This window comes from Triturus cristatus, chromosome 9 (assembly GCF_964204655.1).
Source record: "Triturus cristatus chromosome 9, aTriCri1.1, whole genome shotgun sequence".
Lineage (NCBI taxonomy): Eukaryota > Metazoa > Chordata > Amphibia > Caudata > Salamandridae > Triturus > Triturus cristatus.
In genome coordinates this window covers 35,712,353-35,727,890 of record NC_140592.1, presented here as the reverse complement: position 1 = coordinate 35,727,890, position 15,538 = coordinate 35,712,353, and the positions used below count along the sequence as shown (strand labels likewise).

Genomic DNA, 15,538 nt, shown 5'->3' with positions numbered 1-15,538 from the left:
TTAAGATGCCCTTCTGCAGTTGACACAGCGATGCTGAGTGGTTGGCCTGGAGATAGGCAGCAGATAAGCTGCAATAAAACAAGTCTCACCATTCTGTTTCTAAAAACAGGTCCAGTTGGCGGGCAAAGTTCAGGACCGCAGTCCTTGCTGAGAACAGTAAAAATAATTTAAAATAAATGGGTTGCAGAGGAACACCGGCGAATGTTTTCCCTAAAGGCAGCCGAATGGACTTAGCAGACAGGCCTGGAATACAGACACAAACATGCCACAGAATTCCGAAAGGCCAGGGACAAGTCATCATTTTGACTACACAATGGAGCAGCTTTTGCGCCAAGGTTATATGTATAAATGAGCACTGCATTAAGTGGGCGAGGGGGTGTCTTCATGCGATCTGTTCTTTTTAAAGACTGCAAACAGCTTCAAAGCTGCAGGAACTGGGCGTAACAGGAATTGCTACAATTTGTGTAACACTTCCACCATCCAACAAAGCACCATAGGAGGATTGCCCACATCATGTTTTGAGGCAATTGCACTCCACTGCATATGAGAGAGGTGCTGGTTTCGGTCAGATCACAGCTACCAGAGAATAGCCATAGAAAAGGAATCAATTGAGTAAACACAGCAACAGAGTCTCATTTCCTGAACTGTGAAGCCCAGAAATGATTGTAGACGTAACAGAACTGATTGCAAGAAACCGTCGAGAAAAATAATAATAATAATAATAATAATAAAAAAAGAATAATAATTTAAAAAGGTCTATTCTGTCAGGGCACGCTGTGCGGAAAACCAGGCAATTACTCCCTATTGTATTTAATGGTGGACGTGAATAGTGGGATTTTTTTTTCTGCTGAGGTCCAGAACTTAGTAACTTTATTGAAAGAGATCATGTGAGGATTGGTTGTGTCAGATTTCGGTGTTCTAGCTTACAGCAACAGTGCGCCTCTAGACAAAATGGTGGACAGAAATATATTCCTTCTTGATCATCCTTGTCAGTGGAATTCAACTTACACAAATGTTCAACAATAATAACTTCACATATTGGGGTGACTGTGGAAAGACGTGGCGCTAACAGTGAAGCTGCAGACACAAGTACCCATATCACAAATACAAGCCTACGAAAGGCAGAAAAAGTAACACCGGTGCTTGAGGCTGAAAGTTTCACTGCAGTTTGTGTCTGCTTGGCTGTTGTTGTGCCTATGGTGTTGACGTCCATGTGTCACCTTTTCTGGTGCTTATTTTTATATAAGCACTTCTATATAGGTGGGAGTAATACCAATTCTCTTGGGTAATTCATCATACTACAAATCAATACGGTAGTCATATTGACCAACTACATCAAATGGAACTATGCAGCCTTGATAGTGACAACCGCCCTGGCACGAGCTCCTCTCAGGAAGCCTACCACTGCAAATCGTGGGTGTGATCATCAGCAAGGAGATGCCAAACCAACAACAACCACCATCACTGAGATACCTACTCGTTTCTGCTTCAGAATTACTATCATTCTGAAGTAGTCATGACATCTGTAGTGTTGTAGGTAAGGTGTGTGTGGGAAAGTGAGACTAAACAGATTCAAAGTCATGCATGCATCAACATTGCAGCGCTTAAGAGCCCCCACCTGTAAACGGCCTTCAAAATGGCAGCCTTTTTGAACGGGTTAAAAAAAAAAATCTTACTCAAGTGGTGAATTGACAAACTACTACAAGCGTGTTACATGGAGAGTGCAATTTGAAACAACATTTTTCCTAATTTAGATATGATTTAAGAACTGATCTTTGGCCATTTTCAGAATCTGACAACCATTTTATTACTTTCAATTTAACTGGCGCGTGACAACCAGAGATGCACATTATCTGTAAGACAAAATGCATGCACATATCCTCTGCGTCATACTCCTCCACAGTGCCACATCATCTCCTTCCATGACACCATATATTATTTGCTATCATTTCTTATCTTTAATTTTTGGGGCACTTGCTAAACTCTTGCAGCTGGTACAAAGAAAACACCATCATTGCCATTGGCCAAACAAGGACTAGGTTTTCAATGCTTGGCTGATGGTGTGCGTATCTGCTGTTGCCTCTTTACTCGTACTCCTCTATGAAACCCGGCATGGTCTCTTCCACAAGGCAAAAAAGCCTGGAACAGACCATCCACGTGATGATGCATCATCCGTGCAGTATGCATGACCGGTACAGCATGGTCAGACAGCTCACGGAGCTGCAGCACGCAATGACTTCATGGTTGGTTCACACCTCATTGACAGCGTATTTCAGAAGGAAACACAAGAACATCACAAGCAGCATATCTTCCCCACAGTGCCAGGCTCCAAAAAGGAAAAATAAATCTCATCTTGCAGAAGGCAGGATACACTGCTAGCTTGACCCACACTTACCACAACTAAGAAACAAGAAACGTTTGAGGTTACACCTCAGCAATTAGCAACAGGTCCTTCAAGAAACCACCATCTCGCCATATTTCATTAAACGCCAGTTGGTCTGCTGAATTCTGTAGTGCTTTCAACATAGTGCAATTGCCCTTCGCTCAATGCCATGATTTCCCCCTCTTGTTCGGCTTGATTTCGACTGGTGAAAATGAATGCAGGGCAGATTGTTTGAAATCTGTCTCAGACACTAAGCATTGTCCCTTGTAGTAGCACTCAACCTGGAGAGTGCAACCCGTAGGAACAAAAGTCAAGGAGCACCAAAAGGTCCGAGTAGTAGCGCTGTAGAATTAATTTGGTGACCTCTGACAAAGTCAGTCACACAATTTACTCAGTTGTGCTCTCTCCTAATACAGATCACGCAGAAGCACCAATGGCAGAAGAGAACACGAATAAAAAACTGAGAAACAGCAATGTCACTGATTACATGGATACCGTGAAGCTTCCAATACAATGGTGATGGGTGGATGGGACGAAGGCATCGAATGCTCTCTTGAGTGTATCCATGGGATAAAACGAGGAAGGTGAGGCAGAGAAAAAGCAAACCATCCACGCCGAAGTGGACAGCGAACAAGGTGCTTGGGTGCTCTTAATGACAAAGTATAGATCAATACATTTTTACAAAGCAGTGCCGTCTCAACTCTGAAATAGGACAGGTCTGTGTGCGTTGGAAACAGCTGAAGTCTTCGGAAGAGAAGAAAACAAAAATCAAACAGTCCAAACTTCTATGTACAACTGTCCCAGACTTAGCCACTCCGGATTAAAGCCAGATCATAACAGCACCATGCCCACTGCCTTTTCAGTCGACTTCTTCCATGTTGCTGTAAGGGGGATCTGGGTCTGCAGTATGGGAGAAGGGCTCTGGGACAACCTCTTCCAGCTCAGGGGATGCCTCGGGGTCCAAGCTTGATACAAATGGCAGCTGTCCGACATCCTGCAACCAGAAGATGCCAGATATTAGTCAATCAATATCCACACATTTTCAATAAACTTACTTACTGCTAAATATGCACCATAATTTTTACAGTTCTTCCTAACGAAGCTTCATAATAATCTAACAGAATAAAGGAAAAACGCAGAAAATACAAACTAAGGGAGAGACAAACAGAAGTCAGGTTTGCAGAATCTCAATATAAGGCGAATACCTGGTCTTTGAGGGGGCTTTCCATATGTCTGGAAAACCAATCAAACGTTCTCAGCTGTACATGTTCAGGGGAAACCTCTAGGAGAGGCAATCAGCGACCCCTCCGAATACAACGAAGTCCTCCATGAACCACGGACTAAATATTACTTTAATAGGAAGCCATAACTTATCTGGTCAAAACCTAGTCTACTGACTTGACTCACAGAGATCGTTGAAGCGATCATTCCCTTACTTATCTTGATAGAAACAATGTCATTGTTACACACTGACAGGATGCAAAGCTTGATGTCCCTTTACCCATAAAACAGATTAGAACACTTACCACTGAAAGCATTAGTCCGAGTACGAAAAAGGTCTCCAGATTACATGTGGTCATGTCCTGCAACCGCCACAGAGAATCTACTACAAAGCGTGCAGTTTGCCATTAAAAGGGACAGTATGATTCAAGCTGTGTGTATAAGTGTGATCTACGCACTTCTCAGGTGAAGCCAATTCACTTCAAGGGGGTAAACAACATAGTGAGTTCATGGGGGTATGAAGCAGGGTTCTTAACAAAAAAAGCGAGTAAGTGAATGTACTTTTAGCTGGAGCTTCAACTACATTTAATTAATGGAGTTAATCATTATCCCACCCAGAAACTAATATAATAGCAACCAATTTAATATTGATTCTGTGGGAAAGTAATAGTGTTTGTGGAATAGGACTTCATTGTCAAAGAACAGAGAACTGCATCCACCACTGACCAGGAATACCGCGTGCAGAGTTTTCTAGACAATAAAAGTCAATTTGTACCTGCTTTGGAACATGATAGAGGCTAATGCAGATAGTCCGTGGGAGGTATGAAACGGGGGCTCTGGACACAGAATGTTACTGTAGCGTAAATGCATCAAGACGAAGGGGGTTGGTAGGCAATATATTCCAGGTGCTGACAAAAGCGAGTTAAAGACACAGCCTCCTCCCGCTAGTGAAAAGGTAATAACCTCTTCCACACAGTCACCATCTGCCATCAGTAAAGGAACAACCTAAGTGAACGCCATTATACACATCCTCACCCTTTTATTACACCATGGTAAAAACTCGCTGCTTGAGAGGATTTCGGCTAACACTAACTCTAGAATTAAGTATAATCTGCAATCTAGGGGGAAACTGGAAAGATGGCACACAAGGGTGGTAGCAAGACTGTAATGGTAAAAAGGTGGCTTTTAGAACATTCAACAACCTTTCCCCCTACCCAGTCAAAGCAATTATAGAATGTTATCTTTCCTCTTAAGTACTTTTGGTCCTCAGACTACCTAATAAAGCAGATCTAAAACTTCCTACTACTTATCGAAAAAATATATTCGACCTAGAATTTCCATTGAATCTGTCCAAAAAAGGTATGCATGTTCTGCTTCGGTAAATCTTCCCAAGGGCGCAATTCTCAAAGCTTTGACGTTGACACTGGGTGCGCCCCTGGACCAGGACAAGTTGCACAGGATGCTAGCGCCACTGTGATTCCTACCTAGGCACCTTCAGAATGGCCTCTATCAGAAAACTGTGGTAAAGGAAAAGGGACAAGTTGATTTACTTCCACTATACAGTTGTTGAAATTAGATACATATCATAATTTTGCAACATACATGCTTGTATGCCATTACACTCTAGATAAAGTGACAAGCATGGTTACAAACCAGTCTCTCAAAAACTTCAACTAAATGTAAAGGCATGGCAAGAACGAATCTGGAGTCACTGGTGCCAGCACACCTTTTATGGTCTATGCCCCTTTTACGACTGAAGTGTGTGGGGTGAAACAGAAACAACGGTAATTGAGTAATGTTACCAATGGGAGGTCTACATCTTTCTGGGTGTGAATGTTCGACTCTTAATTATATTACAAGTTAGGTGCAGATACAACAAGTGGAAATGTTTACAACTTTGATCACGTTATTGATCTAAATATTGGTATCCTGAACCTTAAAAATACATTTTTCTAATTAATTTATTTTTAAGGTTCAGGATACCAATATTTATACACACTTCAGTCGTAAAATTGCTACGAGGCCAGTACATTTCAACGATTTAAACTACAAGTGGTTCCATTGGGTAGAACCAAACATTTATTTTAGGATCGCATTAATTCTTGAGATAGATTCAAACGATAAATCAATTACCATAGTCTGCACACAACAAGAATTCACAGTAAATGAACATTCTTTATTGCCTTTTAGTCAAAAATCATTTTTTATAGATCAAATTTTCAAATTGGCTGTCAAACACAATTCAACATATAATAACGTAACAATATAGCCCATTTTATCAAATTCATACAAAACAAGACAAACATAAAAGGTCCCTGTCCTATTATGAATTTCAACAATGACGCGCAATGTCTATAAATTTATGGTTACAGTGACTCAGGACATGAGAGACCACTGAATTATTTTGCACTTACTTTCATAGCCCTAATGCGATCTCCATTTATATAGCAATGTGCACAAAAGAAGCTTGGATGATGTCATGAGTGATGTCACAAAACAGGTCATGAGTGATGCAATATGTGAGGTCATAGGCACTGCATGGCGAGCTGGTGAACTTCTGTGGTACTTTCAGTTCAAAACGTTAATGTTGTCACTGACATATTCACCTAACTAAAACATTACTTTAACCTTTATTCTGTTCAGTGAATTTGTATGATTTTTTGTAAAGGAAAGTAATATTTTACTATCATGTGTAAAGCCAACACCCCACCGCACAAAGGGGGATGGGTCCATGTTACCCCCCATTGATCGGTTTCCTTGTCTGCAACAGTGTGAGCAGAGAAACAGACCAAACACTTGCTCTCAACTGACGGGAGTCTTTTTAAAGCTCCAGCCCGCTGGGAGCAGACGTTGTTTGCTCCTGCTTGACAGGAGATTTTAAAAAAATGCTCCCGCCAACTTGGTGCAGGCAGGGAAACCGCTGACCCAGGGTGGGCTCCCCATGACATTGCATGTGAGCTGGCAATGCGGGAGATGGGATCCCCAGGGTCATTAATGGCTCAGGGAATGGGAGGACCATGCCTGCCAGCACCATTTTCAGTCATTTTGGCCCAGGGGTGGGCTCCCCAGGCCTTTAGAGGCTCAGGGAGGGGGGCCACGCAGACCCTCTCTGATTTTTTTTGTAGAAATATCAGTCCTGGGGGTGGGCTTCCATGGCCCCTGGTAGCTTGGAGAGGGCCCTCCCCCTTATACACAAATTTCAGCCCCAGTGTGGGCTCCCCGGAGCCTGTCTTGGCACGAGGAGGGCCTTGAGTACCCTCCCCTTTATTATTGAGGCCTCTGAAGGCTCGAGGAGGGGGGCTAATACCCTTATATTACTTTTTATTTTTTTACTTCAGGACATGGAACGAAGTCCCTCGATTCTGTAAATGACTGGCTGCAAATTTTGAGCTCGCTCTCGTGGGAGTCTAACTCCTGCAGGAGCGAGATGGCCCAATGGAAATAAATCTCAGTAGGCCAATCAGAACACTCTAGTTTTAAATTGCTGCTCCCGCAAGAGTCTCTCAAGCCTCTCGCGGACCCAACCGTCGAGAGATACAATTTTTTTTTAACCTTAATTTCTCAAAAACTAATTAATGGATTTAGACCAAATAGCACAATCTGTGGACAAAGATCTAGCTTCCAGCCAAATTTGGTGCAATTTTGTTTAGCAGTTTTTGCTGTAGCCCTTCATAAAGAAGTCTGTGGAAAATGCATGGGGATTTTCTATTTTTGGACATCCCCCCCTTTTTTCCTGCCCTTGTTTGATGGATCACCCAGAAACATTCCAAGTTGAGACTAGTCAAAAAGTAGCATCTTTTTGGAAAGTTTAGTTGCGATTCAGTAAACGGGGCCAAAGTTATTAGCAACACAAAAACACGTTTCCCATGGAACAGCTGATCTAACTATAACAAACCACATTCATTACCACAGTGCAAAAGTCAAACGCAAATTCATTATTACAGTACAGCAAAACGTACATTAGAAAAACATTGATTACTGCCTCAAACATTGCACAAGACAATTGAATCACACAAGGAAACAACTCTTCTGGCAGCCAGGAGGCCTCTGCAATGAGGGTACACCGTATTTCACAGATTTAATTCTTTGAATCTTGGTTTTGGTCAAATATATTTTGCTAAAACAAATACATATAAGAAAATGTAATTGCATTAACCATACATGGATATGCTTGAGATATAATATGCTATTTATTACTGTTGTTGAGGGAGGCGTGGGGTATCGTGACTCACTAAAAGCTTCACCTCTTGTGAGTCATGGACCATCCTCACACTCAACAATGGTAACTGATTACAGATTACACTTTGCACATCTGAATATCCACTATATAGGCAGATGCAAAGGGTATAATGTGCTAATTACTAATATTATTGAGTACGGAGAAGGGCTATATCTCATGAGGTGCGAAGCCTTGAGTGGGTGGCGCTGTCCCGCTCAACCCTCCATGATGGTAATAAATAGCATAATATATGGTTTATGCCGTGGTATTTTCTTGTGTATTTAAGAAACTTATTCAACAAACAAAAATGCAAAGGCTACATTTCTGTAGTAAAGTAAAACCACATTGAAGAGACTTTGTGTGTAATGGGAAAGTTGTGTCCCCAATTAAAGTAATTGTAAGATGCAATCTGTGAGGCAGTACACAATGATGTTTTCATGGCATTTTGTATTGCTATGGGGTAATAAACTGGAATTTTAGCTTTGCACTGCAGTAATAATTAAGCGCCCGCACCTTTGTTAGTACAGTTGCACTAAATACCATGCGTTAGTGAGCTACGTTTATTTTCACTGTCATGGCACAAACACAAAAAACCTCAGAAATTACAACGTTTTTGGGTAGTAAGAATGACAAACTATGAATAAAAACAGGAAAGGATGGAAAAAGGCATGGGTTTACAGTAACATTGAACAAGAGGAGCAGCAGAGATGAGTGTGTAGGTAAACCAGTACTGGAGATGGCATGAGAGGTGGCAGTGGAGGGCACAGGGGCACAGTGCACCGCAACACTGGAAGTAAAGAGGAGAAAAAGTGGCCAGCCTAGACAATATAAACAAGCATTGGCATAGCCAATAGGTCTCGCCTTTAGGACCTTTTAAGTTTTGAGTTATGCAGCACAATATCCTTGGTGCAACAACATCAAGTGTTGCATGGCTAAACACTTATACGGTCCCAAAGGCGAGACCTATTGGCTATGCCAATGCTGGTTTCTCCCGAAGCTAATACCACTATGGAAAAGGGAGCCAGCACGGTGCCAATCTTTAAATTACTCTATAAGCACATTATGATTATATAATAAGAATTTTTTTACGTTGAGAAAATAAAAGAAAACTAAATATTCTAATGGGTGTAGTGTTATTACTCCCTTGATAACGGTAATATGAATACAGGAATCTCAATTTGAAAGTATTTCACAGACTTCCGGCACCAGTGTTAGAAATGCACAACGTTAAATCAAATACAACAAGCTGAACGGAATTCCACAGTGATGCTGTCTACATAAATAATTACAGTCCGCAGTACACAGAGGTGCCAAAAATCACCAAGACATTGCAGTAGCTGCATAAAAAAAGACAAGAGCGACGCTCCCATCTAAACCCCAAGGCACTCATCCAGCCAGCATAGCCAACATTTGGATTTTGCACTAGCTACCAAAACAAAAACAAATTTAAGTTTAATATTTTCATGCTGACTCATAACGCGTCTTAGATCGCCGAGAACTCATGCTATTCAGGGAACAGCCGACGTGAAAGCTCCTTGGCAGGTCCTTCCGCCTGAGTGAGCAGCACCTGCTGAGCTGACCACCCGAGCGCTGAAACGTCAGTGCAAATAAAGGGCAGTCTCTGGGCCCAGAGCTTCATATATGGCTCAACTTATTTGGGAACTTGCGCACAAGGAAGACATTGCCAAGTGTAGACATTTGTAAACGACTCCTCAGTTTAAACCAGCATACGTTATCTTAAATGGCGCAGCAAAGAATAGCAGAATGAAGCGAAAATGAATTACAGTTGATTCGTAATGTCAGAAATAGTCTCTAACGAGAAAACCGAAGCTAGGTGTTCGTGTATGCTTGTTTCAGGTATTCGAAGACCGTACAACACAGTTATGTACACAAATCCTTTCTTTAAAAAGGTAACTGGTGGACATGCGCCTCAAACACGGATTGTAAAGGAATCCCTAATATAAATGACATTAAAAAGAGAAAAAAACAAAGCAGAAAATCTAAGTACTTTATTTACAAGCTAGCTATTCACCAGTACATTGACTATTTAGATCTCGTCCAGGAAGGGCATTCTAATAAAAAAAGTATGCAGAAATAAGCCTCCTCTGTTCATTTCTTGCTAGGCGGGGACGGTTTTCTGACACTTTCATTCACTTCGTACTTCTTAAACTGTGTGTGGACTAGAATTCTCGGACTTCCCGTGGCTGGCAATTAATTTTACAATAACAGAAAAGCAATTCACAAAATGAACACTGGAGGTCAGTGTTGGCTCTAAGAAAATCTTGGTAATACACGCAGAGAGACAATATAAATATGCATTCCTTTACTTCGGAAGGTTATAGGTCTTTTCGAAGCAATGTGGGTACCCGTAATCAATGTTTTCCTTTCGGTGGGGGAGGGACAGAGCGAGGCGCTTGGGAGAGCAAGGCTTAATGAGCCATGAAAGCCACATGGCGGCTGCGCGCGTGCACGCGCTCGTGAACGCAATCTTGAGGCAAGGAAAAGTTTGTGGTAGCACTTTGAAAAGCCATTAACTAAATGTCTCGCAGAGCAGCGCATGCGCTGGCTCAGCGAGACCTAAAAAGAGGGAAGGTGGTGATGGGGCAGGCCACATCAAAACAGAAGTTGGAAGGGGCTGTAAAAGAAACTGGCATCTTGGAAGGAGGAACCTACCCTAAAAGGGAGGGCAAAAAAGAAAATTGAGGGGACAATGGGGAGCTGGGATCGAAGTCAAAGACCCCCAAAAAAAAACTTGCAAAAATAATACTGGCACAGAGCTTTTTTCACTGAGAAGGGCATTCACTTGGTTGGGTTCGGTCATCCTGGTGCATGTCATCAACAATGAAAATAACAAGAAAACCAGTTCAACAGTTTTTCCTCGAAAAAACATTTCTGCTTCGCAGAATTCATCAGCATTTCTTTAAGATCCAATATAAAAGGATAAAAGAGACATTGACCAATGGAACATACTGATATTGGAACAGATAGATACTGGAATCAGGGCCTCTTGATAGAATATGAACACAAATTAAGCCCAAACCACTGTAGAGGAGTCACAAGCTCCCCTAGCTGGCATTTTACTCTCACAAAATTTATACTGTGACTTGAGTCCATAGACGTAGCACAGAAACTGTGAGGATGAATCTTTTGAAGACCAGTCGCTACACTCCGCTTAGAAGCGGCAAGATCCGTCATTTCTCATCCCAATTACACCGGGGGGAGGTACACATATTCCCACGATAATCATTCCAGTCGTTCCAGATGGAGGCCATTTTTGGGGGCATTCCCAGGCTAAATAGACTGTTTTTTTTCCCTGAACATGCACCAGTCCATGACCGCCGCCCAGGCTTTTATTTTGGGATGGTGTGTGGCTCCCCAGTGTTGTGCAATGTTTCTTTTTGCTATTCATTAGGCCCAATGTAACCCATAGTTTACATTTATTGTTCAGGTCTGTAGGCTCCCATGCATTCAGTAGGCATCTCTTCGCTTCAGGGCGAAGAGTGAGTGTGAGCACTTCACTCAGGATACTGTGTAGTTTGCGCCAATACTGCTGAATGTGTTCACATTCTCGTATAATATGCATAAAGGTGCCCTCTCGACCGCACTACCTTTTGCACTCCCCCATCTCTATTTTCCCCATTCACACCAGACCGGGCCCTGTAATGTAAATTATATGTATAATTTTAAGTTGGACAAGTCGCAACCTGGCAGAGATTGCTACTTCTTTGGGGGAGGCTACTGCCTCTTGCCATTCCTCATCATCTAGCTCTAGGCCATCTCTTTCCCACTTTTCTCTTGTGTGTTGTAAGGGGTCTGCAGAGTTATTAATCAGTAGCCATCAAGCAGCCTATTCCTGAGGGGTGAAGAGTCGGGGGAGGGGGGGGATGAACCCTTCTGCAGCTGTGTCTGTATTCCTAGTTAGCTAGCTCATATTCCGGTTGTAGGGAATCAAATGTTTTGACTTTACCCTTCCACCATAGGTCCGCAATTTTTGAGATCCCAATTAAACCCCCATTTATCGAACCCTTTTGACTTCCACAGGTTGCCTAATTTCTCAGCCTCCCATAGGAGAGTTGCCAATTTGAGTGTCTGCTCCCATCCCAGGTTTCTGGTTGCTGCATGCCAGATTTGTACCGAGTGTTTAGTCGGCCCTGTCAGGGGAAATCTCTGGGGTTTGGAATATAGTGCCCTGTTGTAGTTCCCTCCCAGCAGTAACCACCTATCCATGGCATAGCCCGGATCATCTGCGTGGCGGTAAGTCCCGTGATGGATTGCGGCGAGGTGGGTAGCTCAGTAATATTTTTTAAGGTTGGGGAGACTAATTCCACCAATTTAGGGCAATTTAGGGCAAGCTTAGCTAATGCTTTCCGAGGCCTACCATTCCACAGCAAGTTCCTCTGTAGGATCTCAATCTCTCTGCAGTATCGTGCGGGAACCAAGTCTACGGCGTTTTGTAGCACGTATAGGAAACGGGGCGGTGACATCATTTTGAAGAGTTCTGCTCTGCCAAACAGCGAGAGCAGGAGCGCTTTCCAGCACACGATGGCTCGCTTTAGTGGTTGTAGGGGTGAGAGCAGGATTTGTTCAAAACGCCCTTTAGGATCGGAGGTATTTAAAACCTACTGTGGTGATCTGTATAGGACAGTCCTTAGGTGGGGCACCGCTGAGGACATATAGTAAGGATTTACTCCAGTTGATAGATTATCCGGAGTATCTACCAAAGACTGCAAAGATGTCCCGTACCACCCAGAGTGACGCGTTGGGAGGGACCAGGAATAGAAGAATGTCATCCGCGTACTATGAGATGCAGTCTTCCCATGTGGCAGTCCATCGCAATCTCCGTATCGCCGGATCCCTACGAATCCATGCTGCTAGCGGTTCCAATGCAAGGGCGAAAAGGAGGGGGTACAATGGACAGCCCTGGCGGGTCCCTCTGCTTAACTCAAATACTTCAGATTTTTTATTGTTAACTACGACTTGAGCCAGGGGTGCCGCGTAGAGGAGCCTGATCCATTGGACGAAGCTAGGTCCAAACCCCATTTTTGTTAGGAAAGCAAATAGATATGTCCACTTGATGGTGTTGAATGGCATGGTACCATCTATTCAGACTATTATTGCCGCCTCCTGGATTGTGGCTACTCTCCCCAGCACTCCATGTACTCAACGCAGATTTAGAGCTGTGTTTTGGTGGGGCATGAAGCCTGACTGGTCTGGGTGTACCAATTCGCTTATTACATTGATAAGTCGGTGTGATAGGAGTTTAGCTAATATTTTAGGCTCCGCATTGAGTAGGGCAATGGGCCAGTAGGAGGTGCAGTCAGTTTTCGGTTTGTCCGGTTTATGAATGGTGACCAGTGTCGCTACTCTTTGGTCCAGTGGGAGTGTCCCCAGCCTCTTGCTCTCCTCAAACATGGTAAGTATGAGGATAGCTTGTCTGGCTGAAGTTTGTAGAGCTCGATAGGTAGGACATTGGGACCTTGCCTGACTGGAGACTCCAAATTACTTGTGCGACCTCGTCATTTGTGAAGTCGTACTCCAGTAACTTCAGGCCATCTGCCGACAGAGTGGGAAGGGTTATGTCTTTAAGCAGTTCTTGAGATTCATCTTCGGTGTGTGGTGTGCTCGTGCTGTAAATTGCACTATAGTGAGCAGCAAACATATTCACTATGGCCTGGGGATCAGTGATTGATTGGCCTGCCCCGTCCAACAGCTCTGGCACAAGCCTGCTCGCTAACTCTTTCTTATCTAGCCATGCGATCAATTTCCCCGCCTTGTCACCAAGCTCGCACACTCTGCCCTGTTTTTCTCTTCCCAGTGTTTTGGCTCTGTCAGTAGCTATTGCTTTATAGTCCTCTTTTTTTAAGATTACACCATTTTGAATGTTGGCCACAGCAGTCTACTGTGGATGCTAAAGGTCCATGCTTTCGCTGAACAGGATTTCGAGGACTGCCTGGCCAAAGCAGGACATAACTGTTGGGTGATAATACACATTGAAACTTTCTAGACATATGTGCAGAAGACTCAAGTACAAACTTTAATCACCTGGCTCCCTATGGAAGAATGAAGTAGATAACTTTTCCTTAGATGAAGGTGTCCTCAAGTCTCGACGGACGAGGACTCTGACAAACTCCTAGCGATGCATGGCAGGTAGCATTTAGAATGAGCAGACACTTCAAGTTACGTGGTTTGTGTGCTTAATGTAATTAAAGTTGACACAGGCAGTCCTTTTTAGGTAAAGATTAAGTGCCCTAGGACCGGTGGTGATGTAGAAGATGATGTGCTGTTGATATTCTTACTTTATTAGGTCACAAATTTGATTTCATAAGGCGCTTGAGAACACCTAACAACCCCTCGACGCCCAAACTGTTTTTGGACTGTCTTAAACAGCTGGGCCAAAGACCAGTGAGGGTATAGCTGGGCCTATAGAATCAATATTCATGGCTTGTCTAGGTGCTGATTAAATACAAGTGGCTGCATTCAACAGCAAGTGCCCTCCTTCAGCTGGCAAACAGTATGATTTAAAGTGGAGCACAAGAATTAGGATTTCTAAAAACCAATATTAAACTTCATCTTTTTGCCTGGTGCTTTCGACCTCCTATCCTGATCCAATACTGAATATGCTAAAGTCTGCTATGATATTTATGAATAACTAGCACACTTTTTATGTGATGGATATAAGACGTTACAATTACATTTAAAGAACGCATGTATTATTATGTTCCTTTTAATCTGAATAAATCAGTATTTTCCTACATATTTTATTTTAAAACAAGAATCCAACGACGCATGATTGAATACTGCGTTTAAGTTTCTCAGTCCTTAGCAGGCAAAAAAATGCAAACATTGGTGGTGCTCAATTTCACCATTAAAATGGAATAAGCCCATTAATTTAGCTTCATTGTGGAGCTATCACTTAGAGAAGAAAGAACACTGGGTGGAGAAAACACTTGCTCAAGGAGAGGAACTTGCATCTCCAGCTCCGTGATGCACCATGGCACGCCTGACAGGCTGAAGGCACAAAGAGGGCAAACACTCCAGACCAAACGGGACAAGAACACCACGTATGTGTCGTTCCACCAGACCTTCGTTGAGCAGATTCCCTCCATTATGAGTTGCCTGCCCATTAATCTGTGGACTGAATTCAGGTTTACAACTGGATCTATCGCCTTGCCTATTTGTTTTGAGCAACACATTTGTTGTGGAGGAGAGACTCTGGCTTTATAAAAGAATGCAAAAGGACTCCGCTGCCTTACACCTGGCTGATCTTATGAGAAATTATCAGCTGAAAATGCTTACAAGGGCTCTGTAGAACGGTTCTTAAGTAGCCTCATCTGTGGTTAGTTATATCCTATGTCCAAGACACTACCCCATCTTATGTCCTCATGCTGAGAAAGCTGAAGGTGACCTACATTACAGCTTGAGTCCTCGATGCACCTTCTCACGGCAACTCGCTCCTCTCGTTCCCTCACATAGGGCAAAAAGAGCTGCCAAGCTGCAAGGCATGACATTATCCACCTCCTCTTCAAGTTCCCTGGAAGTTTCATGACATTCTGTCATTGCACCTGGCATGCAGCTCTTTCAACACCAAGCCTTCCTGATCATTTCACTGGGGAAACATCAGAAGAAAAATGTATCCTTGCAGATCCCCCAGAACCTACTGAGCCACTTTTTGAGTTCCCCCGTTCATATGTTCAAAAACATCTATAATTTAGGAT

The 15,538-nt window shown here is 43.0% G+C and overlaps 1 protein-coding gene across 5 annotated transcripts in view; it reads right to left on the bottom strand.

The window, feature by feature from the left end:
• Positions 1-844: 844 nt before the first annotated feature.
• USP19 (ubiquitin specific peptidase 19) overlaps positions 845-15,538 on the bottom strand; it is a 638,025-nt gene continuing 623,331 nt past the window's right edge. For all 5 annotated transcript variants that reach the window (XM_085624327.1, XM_085624331.1, XM_085624330.1 and 2 more), the window contains one exon: positions 845-3,377. In XM_085624327.1, the coding sequence (XP_085480453.1) occupies positions 3,243-3,377 (135 nt within the window). In that variant the 3' untranslated portion in view covers positions 845-3,242. The remainder of the gene's footprint in view (positions 3,378-15,538) is intronic.